The 17,987-nt window shown below is 44.8% G+C and overlaps 1 protein-coding gene across 1 annotated transcript; it reads left to right on the plus strand.

The window, feature by feature from the left end:
* Positions 1-3,187: 3,187 nt before the first annotated feature.
* On the plus strand, positions 3,188-16,700 carry NANS (N-acetylneuraminate synthase). Its single transcript, XM_088129968.1, has 6 exons — positions 3,188-3,458; positions 4,881-5,096; positions 5,877-5,976; positions 10,703-10,857; positions 11,269-11,535; positions 14,206-16,700. Exons 1-6 carry the CDS (start codon positions 3,327-3,329, stop codon positions 14,413-14,415), a joined length of 1,080 nt encoding a protein of 359 aa, XP_087986094.1. The 5' UTR covers positions 3,188-3,326; the 3' UTR covers positions 14,416-16,700.
* The last annotated feature ends 1,287 nt before the right edge of the window (positions 16,701-17,987 follow it).

Consider the following 17,987-nt stretch of genomic DNA (forward strand, 5'->3'; position numbering starts at 1 on the left):
GCTTGTGGGGGTGTTGGTCTTTCAGCAAGGGGGGCCATTGAGCGAGGAGTCCCTGTTTTCTTAGAGACAAGAGAGATTGTGACAGTACCAAGAGATACTTTCTCAGGAAGGCATCCTTTAGCTCGGGGATAGGCTCTCCCATTGGAGCCAGGAAAGGTCTTCCCATCATCAGCTCGAATGGGGAGACCCCCACATCCTTGCGAGGGGCTGTCCGCATTCGAAGCAGGGCAACCGGAAGTGTCTTTGTCCAAGGTAGCCCTGTTTCCAATCCCAGTTTGGTGAGATGTTGCTTCAACACCCCGTTGGCCCTTCCCACTTTCCCACTGGAGTCAGGATGCCAAGGGGTGTGGAGTTCCCATCGAACCCCCAGGCTCCAGTACCACGGCTTTACAGTGTCTATCAAAGCCTGCACCCCCAGTGAGACCCTTCGTGCAGTTTCTCCACCATCCCCCTCATGTCAGCACGGCTCACTACTGGGGTCCCCTCAATTGTAACCCAATGACCTGCTTCCTCCCTGCAACCTTCCCTTTCCAGCAGCTGTGAGTAAACCCCGTTCCAGCCAAATTTTCCCGAAAGTGTGCACTACTCCCCAGGCGTATCGCGAGTCTGTGTAGACGGTGAGGGACACTCCCTTTCCCAACTCTAGTGCCCGTTTCAAAGCGTGCACTTCACACAGCTGAGCCGACCAGTCCGCTGGTAGTGCCCCCTTCTCCTATTGTCTCTCCCTCCGCCGTCACTATCGCATATCCTGACTTCCTTTGTCCCTGCTCTACTCGGCTAGACCCATCCACAAACCAGACCTCACCCTCCTCCAGCGGGACCTCCTGCAGGTCCTCCCGGGTCTTTGTTTGCAGCTGCAACAGGGTGGAGCACTCGTGCTCCGCCGGCTCCCATTCTTTCCGCTCCCCGCAAGAAATTCCGCTGGGTTCAAATTCCTGTCTGTTCCTACCACCACATCAGGACTTATCCGGAGAACTGTCTCATATTTCAACATCCTTCCTTCTGTCATCCAAGCAGCCGCCTGCTGACTAAGCACACTTAAGATCTGATGGGTTGAATGGACAATCATGGGGCTCCCAAAAGTGAGTTTTTTCCCTTCTGTCACTAGCACAGCAGCGGCAGCCACTGCCTGCACACAAGTCGGCCATCCCCTCACCACTGGTTCTAGGGCTTTGCTCAGGAAGGCCACTGGTTGATATTTGTATGGTATGGTATGGTATGGTATGGGTATTGGTATTGGTATTGGTATTGGTATTGGTATTGGTATTGGTATGGATAAGCAGAGCTTTAGATCCCACCTCTGAAGTGTGCTTGAAGTATTTGAGAATTTCAGAGAGCAACTGCACAATCCTGAGAAAAGACACAGATGTTTTAAGTGTTGCAACAGGTACTTGGTGCTCCCACCTTTGAAGATTAAATCCAAAGGGCTTGAGGGCCCGACAGCTGAGTAGCAGACAATCTTATCTTTAACACTTACATACTAGAGCACACTGTTGAACATTTGTGGTTAAGCTGCGAGAGGAGGATAACAAGTGAAAGGTTTGTTTGTGGGTACCTTGCAAGGAGGGTGCCCTGTGGAGGGGAAGATAAGGTGGTGCGATGTTCAAAAAACACAGGATGACCTAGTTGCAAGACCACCTAGCTGACCTAGTTGTAACCTAAAAGTTAATTAGCATAGTAAAATGCACACCCCTAAGCTGGAGATATTAGAAAACATAGATCATGCTAAGCTCATTATGGGATGTTAGTATGTAACATGGAACCAAGTACGCCTGCCCGACAATGTGACACAATGTAACCAATTCTATTTTTCATGTACCTACTTCCTCATTCATGAAATGTATAAAATTTGACAGAAAGCTTTGCTCAAGGTCCATCTCCCTTCGAGAGATGGGACCCTCTTTACTGAAGCACTTGAATAAAGTGACTAAGAGAGACTTCCCCTGACTCCGTGTGCCTGATTCGTGTTACGTGCGGGATAAACGAATTTGCCAGCCTTTGCTGCACAACACTACTCCACGTGTTTTAGAGGAGGGAGCAGAAAAAGTTACATTTCCAAGTATCAGACTTCCTCAAAACCCAGCAGGTATGGTGGGGTTTCAGTTCCAGAATTATCAGTAAACACACTGGATGAATGTAAGGTGAGGCAGAGCGGCTGCTGCAAATGTCCTAAAATTCAAAATGAAGCAAATCCAATTATTTTTAAAAGCAATGTGGGGTTTAAAGGCATTGCACTATTACAACCATCCTCAAAAGGGGTATTTTCCAGACATGTAGGACTACACATCCCATCATTCATAGCCAGCAGGTTGGCTGGTTGTAACGAGTTGTGTTCCAACATCCAGCAGGCAATTGGCTGGGGAAGTTTGCATTATTCTATCTAGATCAGTGTTTCTCAACCTTGGCCACTTTAACGTGTGTGGACTTCAACTCCCAGAATTGCTGGCTGGGGAATTCTGGGAGCTGAAGTCCATGCATCTTAAAGTGGCCAAAGTTGAGAAACACTGATCTAGATATTCAAATACAAAACATAGTAAATAATTACAAATCTTCCAAGTTCTTTTCTCCTCCCATTTTGCCACTCCTAAAGTGTCCGGACTGTGCAAATTCTTTCAGAAGGAGAGAGAAGAGAACGCAACCTCCAGTTTTATCTATGCAAAAGGTTTTCCTCCGTCCGTTGCCAGAAGCAATGGGTGTTAGCCGTAACCTCTTCCTGTTTCCTTCCGGAGTGCCCCATCCCCAGGCTCCATCTGGCGCTCCAACAACCGCGCTGAATAACGGACAAGCGTCGGGTTCTGCCTTTGCATTTATTTTATTTATTGATCATATTTCTATCGCCGCCCATCTCACACCAAGCGACTCTGCCTTTGGGCTTTCCTAAGCGGTCTGAGGCGGTCCTGGCGTGGGGCGGGTGGCCCCCCAGCGCCAGAAGTCCCCCACCCGACCAAGCCTACGAAGATCTCAAACTTTCTCTTTGCAAAACCCTCAGCCCGCCAAATTGCCCCCTTCTCAGGACCCGCAGGGGAAAGCAGGCCGCGAGCGCCACCAGCAGGCGGCTGGTGGGGACTCTGCCACCCTTCTCGGCCTCTGATTGGCTGGCGAGGATTGGATGAGGCGCAGCGCCGGTCTCCTCGCGTCATCGCCAGAGAGGCGACGTGTTCGCCAGGACGCCTGGGCGTGGGCACGGGGCGCATGCGCCGTGGAAGCCTGCCGGTGTCGCCGGAGGGGCGGAGCGGCGCTTTGTATCAGTCCATTCGGCCTGACCGCGGGCGCGCCGCCGTTGCTCCGAAGGCTGCGCCGCCGCCCGGTCCTCCGCGATCGCCACGATGCCCCTGCAGTTCGAGTTGTGCCCGGGCCGGCTCGTCGGCGGAGACCACCCGTGCTTTATCATCGCCGAGATCGGCCAGAATCACCAGGGGGATCTCGAGATCGCCAAGCAGATGATCCGCCTGGCCAAGGTGGGGCGCGAGAGCGGCCTGGGGGCTCGGCCTGAAGGCGGAGGACGCGGGCGTCGGGGAATCCGCGGGCTGCTCGGGAAAGGCGGGAGGCGAAGAAGGGCCGTTGGCTGGGCTCGGTTGGAGGCAAAGGAGAAAGGTGCAGCCTTCGTTTGACTCCCGGAGGCGCTGCGGTTCCTGCCTGCGCTTATTTCCTCGCAGTCGAGTCGAGTTGGTTTGATCTGGAGGGTTGGAGTTGCGCGGAATAGTTGATTTATCAGAATTATATTCCGCCTGTCCTTTGGGCGGGTTGTGCATCTCCATTTCCCTCCCCAAACAACAGCCCTGCGAGAGTGGCAGGCCCGAAGTCGCCCAGGCAGCTCCCGTGGCTAAGGGTGGGCTGGAGCCTGGAATGCCCGGAGGCCCTTCCAGTTCCTTAACCTCCACTGTGTGAACGATAATAAGAGCAACCACGACTAAATGTGCCCGTTTGTATACCGCTGATACGTGGGCTTGGTTGATCACCTTTAAGGGGAGCTTTCGATACAAAGCGTAGAGCAGAAATGAACTGAGTGGCCATGTGTACCTCTGGAACCTGGACGTGCGACGGTTGTGCAACTATTCCATTTTCCCCACCTGAACAGAAATTGTTGGAAAAGATGGCAGAATTACAAATAGGAGGCAACAGTGCATGGGCTCCCGTTAAAAAAATGCATGAGTAAGGCAGGGTGCAGTAAACCCTTTGCCTAGAACAGTGTTGTCCAAACTTGGCCACTTTAAGAGGAGTGGACTTCAACTCCCAGAATTCCCCAGCCAGCCATGCTGGCTGGGGAATTCTGGGAGTTGAAGTCCACTCCTCTTAAAGTGGCCAAGTTTGGACAACACTGGCCTAGAACATGTAGAACCCCAGGATGTGTTTAGAAATAGATGTTAATCCCTTCATTGATATTCAGGAGTTCATTAGTTGGGCTGCTGGTCTGGAAGATGCCTAAACAATATGAAACAGAGCCCTATTTGCTTTATTCCTGTGACGGTGGGACTTACTATTATCAGAATGGTAGATACAGGTCCGCTTCCATTAAGCTCTCAGAACAGGGAGAAATGGATGTTATTTTGGGTCATGTCTCTATGTATGCGGTTTTACATGACTTCCACCATTGACTTGGGAGGGGGGAAATGTCTCTGTTTTTTTTACACTGTATATATCTGGTGTGGTGCTTTTAAAGTATAAGGGTTGACTTATGGAAAGTTTGAAGCTCAAAGAAAGTTCTGGCTACGTAAGTTGGATGAGTCGCCATGGAGGTTGAAATCAGTCATGTATGACTTCCTGATGGTCAATATGGGACTTACTGCATATCGTCCAAAGTGGCACCTGTAGCATTCTTTGTGGTGGGGTGGCATGTTAAGCAGCCTTATGAACGTTTTGCTGGGGCTGTCTCTTTGTAGGACTGTGGAGCGGACTGTGCCAAGTTCCAGAAAAGCGAATTGGAGCATAAATTCAACCGGAGAGCTTTGGAGAGGCCATACACCTCCAAGCACTCTTGGGGGAGAACCTATGGGGAGCACAAGCGCCACCTGGAGTTCAGTCACGATCAGTACCGAGAGCTGAAGCGATACGCTCGGGAGATTGGCATCTTCTTTACCGCATCGGGCATGGATGAAGTAAGGGAGATGCGGGTTTGGAGTTTGGGGTTAAAAAGGAGCTGCAGCTTCTGAACTTGCCCCACAATCAATGGTGGGCAGACACTTCCTGTAATAACACTCCCAGGACTTACTGATACACTTACTGAACTTCTTGCTTCTTCCCTGGCGTGGGCGCTGCAAATCCTTACACGTTTCATCTGCTTGTTCCCAGAGCCTTTAGTCTTTCTACCCGCATGGGAGAGGGTAGCAGAATATAATATATTCTAAATATAATATAAAGGGATTTTAACAAGTGGGGTTAGAGTTCCAGAGCCCATTGGGTTTTGACTTTAGAGAATGGAACCCAAATTGATGGAAGTTTAATATGATCAACATCAAGAGCCATGATGTGGACCAAAGAAGAACTGTGGGGCCAGGTTAGGCTTTTAGCCAGTTTGTTACCTTGTTATGTGATAAACTTTTCAGAAATGCAAATTAACTAGTGTTATTATATCTTTCTGCTATATTTACAAAGTTTAAACAGAGATTGTTGGTCCCGAGTTAGTTTTCTGACCCAGAAGCATTTACTGATTGCTTGAATTAGTTTTCCTGGAATTCCTTCTCCTTCTTCATTACTTTTATGGATTGCTGTATTATAGACAGTAAGCAAATTCCCTTTTTTCATGTTTTGGTGTGGCTATAGCTGCCTTTTAATGCTTTCCTGAATTTTTTAGTAGGACCATTCCTCTAGTTGGAGCTTTTGTTTCATTTTTGATGGAAGGAATAATTGTTTTTGCTTTTATGTGTCTTTCTCAATAGATGGCTGTAGAATTTCTGCATGAACTGGATGTTCCATTTTTTAAAGTCGGGTCAGGGGACACAAACAATTTCCCCTACTTGGAGAAAACAGCCAGAAAAGGTAATTCGTTAGGAGCAGGGAAAATAATGGTTGTGCCATTGTCTGTTCTTATTTGTATAAATGGACTAATTGCAGAGGGTTGATTCACATATTCCCATGTCTAAAGAATGCATGAAATGCACAGCCATCACAAAAAAACAGCAATTGTGCCTTCTGCATAGTCTGGTTGTAAATAAGAATATTTTATATTTCAGACTCGAAATTCAGTTGCCAGTGATGGGGAGGGGTATGCAGGAAATGCAGCATATTGATGTCACACGGCAAAGTTATTTCCATTATGGAGAGAGTGAGGAGAATTAAGGCCACACCATCTCTGACAGCAACTGTGAGATTGGCTTTTGGATTCCAAGACTCTTTAGATGCTGAGACGTATTCTTTTATTATTCCTTTCCTTTGGATGCGATGGAGATGTAGAAATATTGTATTTTCCACGAGAACAGCTGAGGTTAGAATAAATCCGGTCCTTCAGTTGATCAGACAAGTGGCTGTAGCTGATAAAGGCCACTCCTGCCAGAAGGGCAGGGAAATAAATGTCAGAAGGGGAGAATGGGTTTGCAATGCACGCACATGTGTTAGTTCTAGCCACTGGAAGATATGGCCATGTTCGTTCTTTCCAGAATCTAATAGAAGAAGCAGGGAGCTTGACAGAGAAGACGCACTGCTCCAAGCCATCTTTTTGATTCTCAGCAAACATCCCTTTAAAGCAGTGGGGCCCGCTTTGACAAGTTCACATGAAAGAATAAGACCCTTGCTTTCACTACTATGCCTGAATGTTGGTGGCTTTGCCTCATTTCTCCTGGTAGAGCAGGGGCGTACAGCTGCTTAAATGGCTTGGATGCAGCCTCTTCAGAAACTGCTGCTGAATTGTCGTTTTTACACTGGAAAGAAAAGGGGAGAAGTTATTTAGATACACGGGGAATCGTAATTTTAACTGTAATTCATTAGTTCAGTGAATTGAAATGAAGCATACATTTTTCCTAGCCCCATCCATTCCTCGGTCCTGGTCAACTCAGTGGTTGGGTGTGATGAACTGGAATGGAGGAAGGGGGGTGAAAACGGTGCTCTCGTTTCCAGAGCAACGCTCTGGAGATAAGCGGAGAAAGCTGGCGCATCCCTAAACATTCCAGAAGATAGTAGAGAGTTGTGCCTGGGAACTACTGGTCAGTCTGAAAAAATTCTGTAATAAACCTTGCTGATTGAACCTACACGGTCTCCAGGAGTTCCTTGGGCTAGGCCTGACATTGGGCTAGCATATCCTTCCACCTTCGTACATATAACCTTATAGCTGTTATCATATATAAGAACAAAATTCCATAAATTTAATAATAAATGTATTTTAACCTTAGTCAAAAATACAGTGGTACCTCCGGTCATGAACTTAATTCGTTCCGCGACTCTGGTCGTGACCCGAATTGGTCACAACCCGAATCAAATTTTCCCATAAGGTTCAATGTAAATACGGTTGAACTGTTCTGATCCCTACGAATTTGGTCACGACCTGATTTTGGTCGCATCCCGAATCAAATTTTCTCATAAGGTTCAATGTAATTACGGTTAATCCGTTCTGAACCATATGTATTTTTTTTTTAAAACCACAAAAATATGACACAAAATACAGTACGAAGAGAAAGAACGCTAACCTTGCTTGATGCGACTTCTGGTGTGGAGGACAGGAAGGCGGGTGGGGAGGCAGTTATTGCTTGGAGGGAGAGCCCCCCTCCCTACAGGAAGCCACGAACACGTGTCACGGGAGGGAAAATGGCCGTGGATCCTGTTCGTCACCCGATCTGGCGTTTGCGAACAGAAGCAAAATTTTGCGAACGGAGCTGTTTGTGACCCGAATTGTTCGTGAACAGAAGCGTTTGTGACCTGAGGAACCACTGTAAATCCATTTTGTAATCCAATTTATCATTTTCTTTTTTAAAAAAAAAGCAAATGAAATCTCTCCCCCTTTATACAGAGATCCTTAAAACTTCATCATTCAGTCCTGGTCACAAAAATATCTCATTAATAACTACCAAAAACTTCAACGTATATATTAACCATAATCAAATAAGTTCACTTTGTAAACCTTCTGTTTAGTTTTAAAAAGCTTAATCTTTAATCCTTTCAAATAGTGTCCCACAAGTTAATTCCCCATCATTCTCTCCTTGTCTTCTCCAAAAACAGCCCTGGTAATTTCTCTTTGTCTCTTCCCAGGAACAGCCTCACTGGTTCAACACATTCCTTTTGCAAATCCAAAATAAAAAGTCTTTCCAAGTCACTCTTCTTTTCCATTATTTCTGTGTCCCCTTTGATCATTGTGACATCAACTGGTTTCATTTGTAAATTGATTACATTTGTAAAACTTTTATCTCTTTTTTGCATTCGCCTTATCTTCCAGCTTTTTGCAAATAGTTCAAGCTACGATAAAGCTCTAATTCTTCTTTTAAAGTTATAGTCCCAGAAATAATGAAAAAAACACCAAGAAAATTACTTATCTGTTGCAAAGGAAGGTCTCTTTTACGTTGAAAAATAGTTATATTCCAAAGTGGTTTAGAAATGGGGTCTGGCCGGGTCTAGTGTCCATATTTAGGCTGCACCACAGCTGTGAGCGAGGATGGATCCCCCGCCTCCCAGCCTCTCAAGCCGTTCGCAGAAGTTTCCGTTTCTGCGATTAGCTTCCGAGGAATGGTCATCCTGGAGACCAAACGGGTTGATTTCTCGCTTCCTCCTTAATCTGGAGCAAGTTGGGCAGCCAGCACTTACTGCCAGCCACTGACCCAGCTGCAGTGCCGTCTCCCCTCTCACGGAGACGACTGAGCTGCCATTGTCCCCAGCAGAAGTCAGGTGAAGGATGTTCCTTGACTCAAGAAAGGATGGGCTGTTCCGCTCTCAGGAAGCTGTAAAAGCAGCTATGCCGTTCCATACAGTTTCATGTTGTGGAACACCCCTCCCCTTTTCTCTGAAGGTTAGTTGCCCACAGTACAGTTGGTCATTTTTTAAAAAAATGTTTTGCTTTACGGTAAAGAGCAATGGTAATAGAATAATAATATTCTGCAAAGAAAAGGTTTCTCTTCATGGGCTCCCTCAAATATGACTACCCTGTCTTTTTGAACTCAAACTAGGAGACAAACAAGTGATGGCCTTTTCACCCTTCCTGTTTTAGGAATGCCCTGAGTATAATTTTTAAAAGTTAGCAATCATACCAAATTTCACCACATTTAGGACAGTGTATAAAGTAAATTGGAAATAATTCTGCCATAAAACCAACAAAACTATTAACCCTGGGTAAAAATCACAAAACGTGGAAGACCGACTCATAGGCACTATTAAAATCTAGCATTAAAAGGACTTTCTAAAAATGTTTAGCTGGAACCTCTTTCACATGAAATTATACTGCAAGCAAGAGAGGATGATATTTATCCTGACTTGGATGCATGTTATCCTCTCTCGCTTGCAGTATAGTAATATTCATTAAAGTGTGCAAATTTGGACTGTAAAATAAATGGAGAATCCCAACCTGTATTGTGGATTGGACGAAACAGAGCCACATTACCCCTGGGAAAGGGAGTACTGGTTAAAGAAATGGTGCAATGAACAAGTCGAGACTGAGATCTATGCATAGGGAAAGGATGATATATTTCCTCAACTTACGACCACAATTGGGACCAGAATTTCTGTTGCTAAGTGAAGCAGTCATAATGTGTGATGTCATGTGACTGCATCACTTAGCAGTGACAATCCCAGCACTCCCTGTTGCCATTGTTAAGTGAATTCCAACCAGTCATTAGCCAAGGACCCACCCCATTCCAAGCCATTCTGGGCTTGGTCCTTCCCAACCCCGAGCCTCAATAAAGTAAGGGCTGCCTCCAGCTCCCCCCACCCACCTATCTCCTCCCCATCTCTGCCCTTTTGGCTGCCCTGTACCCTGCCTTGTGGGGCAGCAAGCAGCCAGAACCACACAGCTCTGGTGCTGCTTGCCACGCTGTGGCTCAGGGGCTTCTTGGTGCCCCATGGCTCTGGGACTTCAAGAAATCCCTGAGCCACAGCGCAGCACGAAGCCCTTTGCAGTCTGGCCCAGCAGTGCAGTGCAAAGCCTCAGCCACCCAGCCCAACCGCAGTTGCCACCCTGCACTCCAAGGCCCCTGCTGCCCTGTGCTCCACTGCCCCAGCTGACCTTCATCGTCTTCTTGCTCCCGCTGCTGACGAGGCTTACCCTCCCTGGCCCTTCACAAGGCAGTTGCTGGCCATGTGAGGCTATCTTCCACAGCTTTCGTGAGGCAACCGCCATGCACAACTTGGGGAAGAAAACCTCACGTGGCCAGCAACTGCCTTGCAAAGGGCCAGGCCAGGCCAGGCATGCTTGGTCAGCAGCAGGAACAAGAAGATGGTGAAAGTCAGCTGAGGCAGGGGAGCACAAGGTGGCAGGGGCCCAAAAAGGCATAGATGTGGGGGAGATAGGCAGGTGTGGGGTGTTGAAATGCCCTTGTGGTCGTAAGTGGGGGTGGGCGGCCAAGTGCCCCAATTCTGATCACATGACTGCAGGGGCACTGCAATGGCCATAACTTTGGGACCGGTTGTAAGTCCCTTTGTTCAGCACCACTGTAACTTCAGATGGTAGCTGAACGAATGGTTATAAGTCAAGGACTACCTGTATTAATTGATAGTCTATCAGTTGGTATATTTTGGCTGTCAAGGTCAATCTTAGTAAAATTAAAAATTCTACTCTGACTTTTCATTCCAGGTCGCCCAATGGTGATCTCCAGTGGGATGCAGTCAATGAGCACAATGCAGCAAGTTTATAAGCTGGTGAAGCCCATCAACCCAAATTTCTGTTTTCTTCAATGCACCAGTGCCTACCCACTTCATCCTGAAGATGTCAATCTTCGTGTCATAACGGTCAGTGAGGAATAATGTCTGGAGTATTGTAGGAGGGCATAGCCATGATAATCCCTGCAGGATAATTTTGATCCCCAGCCCAGGGCTAGCTAGCTAGCTAGCTAGCTAGTTAGTCAGTTAGTTAGTTAGTTAGTTAGATTTCAGTGTGAGCAGAACCTTCAGTATAAGGCAGCATTTCTCAACCTCAGCAACTTTAAAATGTGTGGACTTCTGGGAGTTGAGGTCCACATGTCTTAAAGTTGCTAAGGTTGAGCAACACTGGTGTTGGGTAAGCCTGCAAAGTTACTTCCATTTTTCTGATGAAACTGAGAATGCCTGTGTTGGATTGTGTCTGAGGAACTTTCATATTAAACACGGCTGAGCCAAACCATTTTGCATTGGTCATTCCTGTCCATTTTGTTGTCCTTTTAGGAATATCGCTCAGCCTTCCCGGATATTCCTATTGGCTATTCAGGTCATGAGACTGGGATAGCCATTTCTATTGCTGCGGTGGCGATGGGGGCCAAAATATTGGAGCGCCACATCACTTTGGACAAGACCTGGAAAGGCAGTGATCATCAAGCATCTCTGGAGCCCAAAGAATTGGCAGAGTTGGTGAGAAGCATCCGGATGGTAGAGAAAGCCATGGGATCACCAATCAAGCAGTTCTTGCCTTGTGAAAAAGCTTGCAATGAAAAGGTAATCTCTTTCTTGCAGGTAGTAATTAATTCATTAATTACCTTCTATTTTGGGGGGGGGTGACTGATGGTGGCAGTGGCACTTGAAGTACTCCTGTTTCTGCCTGACTTAGCCGGGTCCTGGGGGACTGCTAACTGCCTGACTTAGGACTGCCTGACTTAGCCGGGTCCTGGGGAGGAGGATCCTGAACCTTCCAGTTATTGTTGAATGAAAGAGGTATCTGTAGGGCGGGCAAGCGAGCGTCCCATGATGGAAGCAGTGATGCAAGCTCTGCCCCACTGATACCTGTCTCGTGATGTCACATGCTTGTTCAAGAGGGTTTGGAGCTTGTAGTCTGACACTGCTTTCATTTCGATGAAAGCCTCGATTCCGAGATGTTTCTGCCTCCCACCATTCCTGATCATGAGTCCTGGGCTCTAGGACAGCTAAGGGCTGTTAATTGAGCAGCATCTGCAACCTTTCAGAACCAGCATCCTTAGCTTAATAGATTAAGGGTCCAAGGCTACACGTAAATTAACAGTCACTGGGCATAGCCTGGTGACAGTGATCACTGTTGTCTTGCTGAAGCTAAATTGATGTGGATCTGGTTAGTGCCTGGATTTGAGATGGTCTGGAAACTCCATATGTCACATTTGGTTTATTGGAAGAAAGGTGGAATAATGTACATTTGGCTGCAGAACTCCAACAGCAAGACTTGTTTTCTGGTCAGCCAAGTCTAAAGTGTTTGCTGTCCCTTTGTGTCACTGGTTCTCATTTTCCACAGGGTCACTATGTAGTATTCAGACTACTCCTGTGGGCAAAGTATGCGATTTGAACCATAGGGCTGTTTTTTAGGTTCATTACTGCAGTTGCAGTATCATGGAATCCTAAATTGCTGAAATGGTAATTTGGAACCCTGAAAGACAGAAGATCTTATCATCTAGAACAATTACATCTTCTGTCACCAGAATTGGTAAATGTTGATGTGGGAATGTTCATAAAAGTTCTCCATAATTGGTTGCTGGGCAACAGATTGTACTGTTGGAATGTCGGAATCCTGCAACAATTAAACTACAGTGACAACTTGGAAGATATGGCTCCCATAATTTTATCTCCCTAGTTTAGGGCTGCACAGCTTTTTTTGGCTTTTGATTAATATCATGGCTCCATCACCAAAGGCAGGCAGGGCCAAAACAAATATATGAATGAGAATAGGAAAAATGCTACATTTGTTCAAAATTAAATCAGATCAAATTAACTATAGTTAATGCAATTTATCTCAGTACATCTGATTATTTTCCCCTTCTATCATATTAAAAAAATACAGTTACTTGAGCAGCAGTGCGCAGCCCTGGAGGATCAGGCAGTGATGCCCACAGGAATGGAGCCTTTGTCAAAATGGCAAGAGAGGCATTATACCATTGTGATGCCTGGCATTTTACCATTTGTACGAGCATGTGATGTCACAATGCATGTACAAAGGGGCAGAGCTTGTGTCACAATGCCCCTTTCGTTCTTTGCATTACTCAGCCAACACTTCTGGTTTCATGTTGGAAAATACTGTCCTAGTTCAGTAAATCCTGAATATGCTTAAATATTTCATGAATATCACTGAACTGGACCATAAGGGTTAAGGGGAAAGGGGAAATACCTGTTGAATTGACTTTGCTTCCTGATGATTACGTAGAGGCATCTCTGTAGTTTCCTTGGTGCAGAAATGATTTGTCCTTACCTTCTTCAGAAACGTTCTACCTTCAAAGCCTTTCCAGTTTTGCCTATAGCTCTTGAATACCCTAATGGTTTCCTTTCAAAGTACTAGTCTGATCTGGCCATACTTCAAGATCAGTCAGTGTGCAGTAGGTGCTACACAGGAGAGTAGTGGCCAAAATTAATCCTGCTATTTGAGGGTCACAGCTCCCTTGGTTACCTTACTTTTTAATGTTTAAGTTGTTATTATTATTATGGAATCTAGCATGCTGCAGATTTAATTACAGAGTCATGTACAAGGGATAATATTTGATTAAATAAATAACCAGCTTCCCAAATCATCATAACTTTCAAGAATGGCTCAGATTCACACAGTGAGTATCATAGCTGGAGGGATGCAATCTTACCAGTTGGTCCTCTGGCTAACTGGTAAATGACTGGCTATACCCACTGTGGCAACCACTCTGTAAGTTAACAAAATCTTACCACTATGACCACCATTTTCTTTAAGCATCAGCATTACTGTGAAAAGTATGTAATGGCCCCAAAAGATTGGGGTTATCTTATCTGCCCCATTTGAAAACTAAACATACTGACCGTTCAGGTGCAATATTAAGTCCAGAGGCAGTAGAATCCAGTTATGGGGAGAAAACAACAATGGTATATGGTTTTAAAGAAGACGTTGGGTAACAACAGTTGGAAATGGGTTCCTAGACTAATTAGATCTTTGGCTATCCAACAGATTTCTTAATTTTGCTGTGGCTTTTCATTCTGTGTAATTGATCTAACCCAGCAAACATTCCATGAATGAACTCCACAGTGTTTGGTAGCATTGCTCTGGTGTATGTTATAGCACACAGTCATTTTCTCTACCTCCTGCTTCAGGACAGGCATGTCTGAAATCCATGTTTGAATGGCTTATGGCACTTCAGTCATAAATTCTCCATGCTATAACTTAGCCTACTTAAATTTTGCTTTCTGCAGTTGGGAAAATCCGTAGTTGCCAAAGTCAGGATCCCAGAAGGCACCACGCTCACGTTGGACATGCTCACAGTAAAGGTGGGGGAACCCAAAGGATATCCACCAGAAGATATATTTGAGTTGGTTGGCAAGAAGGTCAAGGTCAATATAGACGAAGATGAAACCATTGTTGAAGATGCAATTGAAAATCATGTGAAAAAAATGAAATGCTGAATGGTATTGTATATTATCAAGGAGTGTCCTGGGAAACGTGGTTGGCAAAACTATTGAAGTCCACTTGTAAATTACATTGAAGATGTTTGAGAAAGTGAACCTCGGGGGTTTTTTTCTTTCAGGTGGAAGAACTGCTAGCGCAGCCTCTCTCCTGTTCTGAAGAAGAGACTTTCACTGAAATAGGGTAATACGTATTTTTGGAGGGTCTTCAGAATGTATTGCTGAAAACCTTACGCTCAGGAATGACATAATGTCCTTCCGGTTGGGATATTGCCCAAAGAGTAGTGCAGAGCTTTGGAAATGATGCTTTCATGGGATTCAACAATTTTAGTCCTCTTCTAGTGTTGAGAATTCAGGGCAAGAGTAAGAATTGCAGTGCCAGTTGGGAATACCACAGAGAATATGCTGCTTTTGAGTAAGTTTTACGCTCTTGCAATTTGATTGTCAGTCTTCCTTCCTTGTCTTTATTATTAAGGTTTGGCTAGAGAGAAAGTATAAAATGTATGCAAGCTGTACTTGAGATTCTTAAACCTCCCTTTGCATGCTTCTAGGTTACCAAGTATGTAAACAGCTTGTACAGACAAATCTGATATTAGGCACTTAAGGGAAATTTGGTTCTAACACTAAGTTATTATCAATGATTACATAGAATTTTGGATACCTCCGGGAGTGATGAAGGAAGTAATATATAGAGAAGAAGGCCTACAGGAAGGTTCATGAAAACTACATCTTTAATTACATTTTCACCTCTTGTTTGTACCATAGTTAGAAATACGTGTGCTTCTTTGAAAGAGAAGTTGGCTATCGTAAGCAATTCCTATTTGGAAGCAACTTTTCCTGCACACAGGAGGCTTCCTACTAAGTCAACATGTTTAAGATGACCCTGCTGTCGTCCTGTATATCATGCTGCTATTTTCGGTTGTATCATGTGCCTTGTAGTGAATCAGAATCATTCAAGATGTTTTAATGAATCGAGCATTTTTTATTCTATTATGGTACACTGATATTCACACCTCAGTCTTGACCACTTTGGAAGAATGTGTTCACTTAGGCTTGAAATGAGTCCAAGAGGTTGCCTTCCTGTGAGATTGATTTGTTTTAAAAGCACAAGCAGGGATTTTAATCATGTGCCAGCCTGCTTACCTCACTCCTGGGCCATTCTGGTACATGCCAGTGAGAATTACATTTATATAAACTTACACATAGTTTAACATAGACTGCAGCTTGTGAAACTAGAGAGGCAGCCTATGTGCTATGGCGTCTACACGGGTGTATGCTTCTCTCAAGGAGGGTCCCAGTATGTGGATGCATGGAAGCCCAGAAGCAAGGAGAGGAAGCTGGTGCAGGCTCGATTCCTCAGCCAAGGGTTTGATGCGATATCTGCATAGAATTCTTGTGAATCATGATGGTGTCATTCTGTTCATGTTGCTCTAAGGAAATGATCAAACAATGGCCAAGTTTTTTTTTAAAGATTTGAAAAACAATAATAAAGTTTGTTGAATAAATTTATTTTTCTTCTCTCTGTTTGTTTTCATGGGGACCACTCGACTGCCTCTCCTTTTGGTTCCTCTAATATTGAGGGAGGAGAGGGAGCCCCTTTGGAATCTTTTTGATTGATGGAAAGATGAGTGCTGCTAAAAATGTATCCTGCTGCCCACAATGTTTGGAAAGACTGGTACTATTGAGGTCATAGTGACAGGGTCAATATACTAAATAGGGTTTGTCAAGGATGGCAACCTAGAAAGCTGGCTACTTTGCATAGGAAGACAAAAGTCCTTCTCAATCTTAATGAAGTAATGCAAAGAAAAAAAAGAGGACAGGGTTATAGGGAAATAGGAAAAGCCCTGTTTAGAAACAAGGGCTCAGTCTTTCCTTGGGAATTCCATCCTCAAATTTCCTCTTGTCCTCAAAGTAGTTCTTAAAACTAAGTAACTTCTTGTTCTACCCTTTGCCAGTGACAGCCATCCAGATATATTAGCCTTGTCATTACTGGTTGGGTTTGCTTGGACAATGGGAGGTGTGGTCCACCTTAGGCAACATGATGCTTTGTGCGCACTGGACTTCCACAACCTCAGACCAAGCTGCAGGACTAGTGGGAAAGCAAAATGGGAGTTGATCCGGAGGGTTCCAGGTTGACTGAGATTGTCCTATCTGGCATCTTTTAGATACTTTAGATTACAAAGCTCCCAGCGATTTGTCCTTCCCCATGCTGGTTGAAAAGCTAGAAAGCTTGAAGTTACCTTGATTTGGAGTTACAAAAAAGTAATGTAATCAAATAAAATGAAAGTCAAACATCCTTAAATTCTCTTGGTCTTTTCATTATTCGTCATCTGTTAGCTATCTGAATTAACATTCTTCTAACTTTTGTGATTTTTTTTTTAATCTCTGTATGTCTGACTACTCTTAAGATCTTAAGCAAAACATTGCTCACATGAGTCATTAGTGCAATGTTTAGGTAGTAATTGCATCTCCCTGAAGTATACGTCTATACTAGGGGTGTGCAGGGCTTTGGATTTCATTCAAAAAGAGGCTTCAGAGCTTGCAGGAACACAAATGTAGCACCTATTTACAGCTCTTTAAAGCAACTGTATCTTTTCCTAGAACTGCAGCTGCCCCATGATTCTGGGAAAAGATTCAGCTGCTTTGAAAAGTTGTCACTTTTGTGCCCCTGGGCATGCCTAAACACTGACAAAATCAAATATCTTGAGTGTCAAAAGGGTTGGTCCAACCGTACTAGAAGGGTTCTGGTGCCATTCCAGAAGTGGGCTAAGTTTCAAATGGAGCTGTTTTGAGCTCAGAATATTTATGGAATTGTTGATTCAGCCTTGGAAAATATTTGGAAAGGACAGAAGAGTTATTTTGAGCTCAAAACTGTTTAGAGTTCAAAATGCAACTTGAAATGTTTGAAATGTTTCAAATTGGAAAAACCTTACTCATCATAACTTTTTTTTTTAATCCCTTTATTATTTTTACAAATAACTCAAGGTGGCGAACGTACCTAATACTCCTTCCTCCTCCAACTAGAGACTTGCTTTAGAAATTAGAAAGCTAACTTGTACAGATAAGGAAAGGTAGGCTAAGTGCTGCTTTAGAAAGGAAACTTGAAAATTATTGGCTCTGGGAGGAACAATTCAAATAGATGCCATGGCTTCCGGAATTCTTTTCAACTCCCTTACAGCAGTAGCCAAGTTTGTGCCCTGGGAAGCAGGACCTCTTCTCTGGGTTACATGACTAGGAGAGGAGGAGGAGGAGGGTTTTGAATGGAACGGTCAGCAACATTCTGAGGTAGTGCCCAAATTCTTCTCCATGGAGGATTGGGGATTTTTCTTCAGAATATTTTTCTCTGGCTCTCAGCCAGATCTGGCCCATCTTTGTAGCAATCTTATTTTTGCCCTCCCCCCCCCCCCAATACTAAATTTGGTTCCATTCCACTGTTTCCAGAGAGTTATTCTGGTGGTGGACAGAGAGTCCTGAGATTTTGTTCCAACTTCCAAAAAAGCACAAGTATTTTTAAGTAGCATGTGGGAGCTTTCCAGGAGCATCCTTCCTAGTGAAAATATCTGAGTGGTATG

This window comes from Python bivittatus, unplaced genomic scaffold (genome assembly GCF_059951505.1).
Source record: "Python bivittatus isolate LINGU-HERP-01145 unplaced genomic scaffold, Pbiv_v1 ctg000850_np1212, whole genome shotgun sequence".
Lineage (NCBI taxonomy): Eukaryota > Metazoa > Chordata > Lepidosauria > Squamata > Pythonidae > Python > Python bivittatus.